The 2,958-nt window shown below is 36.6% G+C and overlaps 1 protein-coding gene across 1 annotated transcript; it reads right to left on the bottom strand.

Annotated features, from left to right (window-relative positions):
- Positions 1–219: 219 nt before the first annotated feature.
- LOC133795805 (pectinesterase PPME1-like) lies at positions 220–2,251 on the bottom strand. Its single transcript, XM_062233263.1, has 4 exons — positions 1,334–2,251; positions 1,008–1,214; positions 625–866; positions 220–379 (listed from the first exon to the last, which is right to left on the bottom strand). Exons 1-4 carry the CDS (start codon positions 1,835–1,837, stop codon positions 220–222), a joined length of 1,113 nt encoding a protein of 370 aa, XP_062089247.1. The 5' UTR covers positions 1,838–2,251.
- Between the last annotated feature and the right edge of the window lie 707 nt (positions 2,252–2,958).

The raw sequence follows: 2,958 nt of genomic DNA, 5'->3' as shown, positions 1-2,958 counted from the left end.
CGCATCAGCCATGCATGTCTGAAAATCCAATAACCTTCCGACTACGTGTAGGATTATAGTTGAGATTTAAATATAGATCTTAATTATTTAATTATGGCCATAAAAAAAATTAATGAATGTTGCAACAAAAAAAAAAATAATGAATGTTACGTATTGTCTTAAATCAAAAATTCCGTTTTTATAATCAATAATTTAAAAAAAAAATCAGTTTTTATGTTTTCATAGTTTTGGAGGAGGGAGCAACCACTTGGAAGCCTGGATGTAGCCTAATACGATAAAAGGTTTAACTTCTGCGGCTGTTAGATGCTTGGCGAATTTCTCTCTTTTAACCGGGCTTGCGCCTTCTCCCGTACTCATGTATTCTCCATAGTAAAGTTTACTGCGCATTATTCATTATCATAATTATAAAAACAATAAATTATGATGATGGCAATTGATATATGCTATATAATTTCTTTATGACGATTTGGGGCAATTTAAAATTGGATTTACTGTCCACATATTATAATTTCAAATAAAAAATACAAGAGAATTAACGGATATTAAATTAGACTAATTGTATGGTATGCATGCCCCATAATTAACAATAATACTATATGTTTATGTAAGAAATGGAGGACATACCCGGCATCTGTAGGGTTCTTGGTGGTCCATCCACCGGGGTGGACAACGCTGGTCATTTCAGTGTGGGAATAAATGACTCGAGGCATGTCACCCCAAGGCCTGCCCAAAAAGGTAGTGCCTTTGCCGGTGCCACGAATAATACCGTGCACGAATGAAAATCCAGTGGTTTCTGCTTCTTTATCCCTTCTTTGTGCTGTTATCACCGTTAGTCCTTTCTCACCGTACACAAATAGGTCCGCGTTCTGCCAGAGGATTAACCAGTATTATAACAAATAGAACCTTTTCAAACTAAGAGATATATATATATATATATATTAATTAAAGACTCTTGATTTTGGATTAATTTATAATGGCCGGATTAGATTATTATGATGATCACATACCAAATACAAAGATGTTCCTCTGCCGAAGATGAAATCAACGGTACCCTCGATATAACAGTCCTTAAATAAGTGATTTCCTCTGTCATCACAAAGCGTGTCTTGGAACCCAAGAAATTTGCAGTTATAGAAGGCTCCTTTGTCTCCATTAATTCTCACCGCCAGAGCTTGACCATCATTCGTGTATGGATCCGGTCTCGGCGCAGAATTCTACATATATATATGGAGAGACAGAGACAGAGACAGAGAATAATTAGACAAAATTCGAACTAAATATAAATTACAATTTAATAAAAATACATGTCTCAATAGCTAGCAATAATACGTACCTTGATAATGAGATTAGCACCAATGAAGTATTGGGCCAAGACAATGAGGGTGGCGCTGTCCACTGTACCGCGATTCTTGGCCGTATCAGAGAAGGTGATAACGGGTCTGTCCGTGGGCGAAGATCCGATTAAAGAAATGAAGTTTTGGTCGGCGCTGATCTCTACCTTCTCCTTGTACTCACCTGGTCCAATATCGATGACGATCCGCTTCGTGTTAATTTTTGGTACCGTAGCGAGGGCTTCTTTGATGCTTTTGAATTCTCCGCTGCCGTCTTTCCTAACTTTAATGATCTTAGCTTCTTCCTCCGCCTTCACCAGAGCTGGGTCCAGCGTCGATTTTCTCTCCGCGAAAGGTTTTATGTTTTCATTAAACCACTTGTTTAAGTCTGCCTTCTTATCCGGGACCGGCACGGTGTCGTCCGCCAATACCACGGCGGCGAGTAACGATACTAAGGCTACTTGTAAGCCAATGCCAATGTGTTTTGAAACGTAGGGGAGAGCCATTTTTTTTTTAATTTATTTTACTCCTAAATAATATTATTATTTGATTGAGTTGATTTTGATTTAACGGTGAGTGCCCTCCTTATATACGCAAGAATCTTTGTTTGTTAACAGAAACAATGTGGGACTAGGAGAGGTTTTCCGCTTGTTTTAGTAAGTAATTTGTAGTTGAGATTTGGTGTCGTTTTTCTGGTGGTTGAAAAATTCTTACCAATATTTCTAATTCTGGGTCTGCGCCTCAGCTTTTGATGGAAGAAAGAACCGAAAATAACGACGTGATCATACGTGCGATAGAAATGATATATGATTTGATGTGTATGCAAAAAATGACATTGGTTAAGCATGGACATGCGTATAATGAGCTCTATATTGATCTTATTGTACTGGTAAGGAATGGGAGAGATTCGGCATAGTGACGATTCGTGTTTTCAGTTTCAACCCCGAAAAAAAAAATAAAAAAATAAAAAGATATATACTCTTTATTACTTATTAATTCTATCCAACTTATTGTGTTGCTACGTACTTTTTAATTATATAATTTCATTAACTAATCCAGCCTGTGTTGCCTCTTTAGAACCCTTGGTTTAATTTAAGATGACGTGTCTATTTATGGTAGGTTGATAATGAAGAGATAAATAGATATAATATAAGTAAATATATATTTTTCATATCTTCTAAATTAATATTTTGGTCGATAAGGAAGATTTAATTTATAATAATGCTTTTGTATATACTATTCATAGATTGGATTTGCATTATGTTACACCTAAATTTCGAGATTAAGATAGTCTCAAAATATAGGTTCGAAAATTTTAAGCTCGAGATTAACAAGTGTTAGCAGTATACTTGTATAAATTGACAAATAGTTCCAGATATACTATCTGCATTCGAGCATGAGCTGCAAGCTCGATCATACCTACTTTCTTCGAGGAGTGAGTTCGACTGACTCGGCGAAAGAGGAGGAGGCAACAACTGGAGTGATGAGCTCGAAGCTTGGCTAGTCTTGAAAACACGTTAACACAACGTTCGAGCTCAATGACACGTTTATCACACGGGAGAGCTGTTGGAAAATCCCTTTTTCTTTGGGATTGGTCAAACTGTGTAACGAATCCCTATTTTTATGG

Source organism: Humulus lupulus, chromosome 8 (genome assembly GCF_963169125.1).
Source record: "Humulus lupulus chromosome 8, drHumLupu1.1, whole genome shotgun sequence".
Lineage (NCBI taxonomy): Eukaryota > Viridiplantae > Streptophyta > Magnoliopsida > Rosales > Cannabaceae > Humulus > Humulus lupulus.
The sequence above is the reverse complement of the archived record's forward strand: the minus strand, read 5'-3'. Positions and strand labels throughout refer to the sequence as shown.

What these genes read in the sequence shown, in the direction of transcription:
- LOC133795805 (XM_062233263.1), bottom strand. Translation starts at nt 1,837, where the DNA reads ATGGCTCTCCCCTACGTTTCAAAACACATTGGCATTGGCTTACAAGTA. An exon ending in GAGGAACATCTTTGTATTTG is followed by an intron (nt 867 to 1,007) that starts GTATGTGATCAT and finishes ATCCTCTGGCAG; the next exon opens with AACGCGGACCTATTTGTGTA. An exon ending in AAGAACCCTACAGATGCCGG is followed by an intron (nt 380 to 624) that starts GTATGTCCTCCA and finishes AATAATGCGCAG; the next exon opens with TAAACTTTACTATGGAGAAT.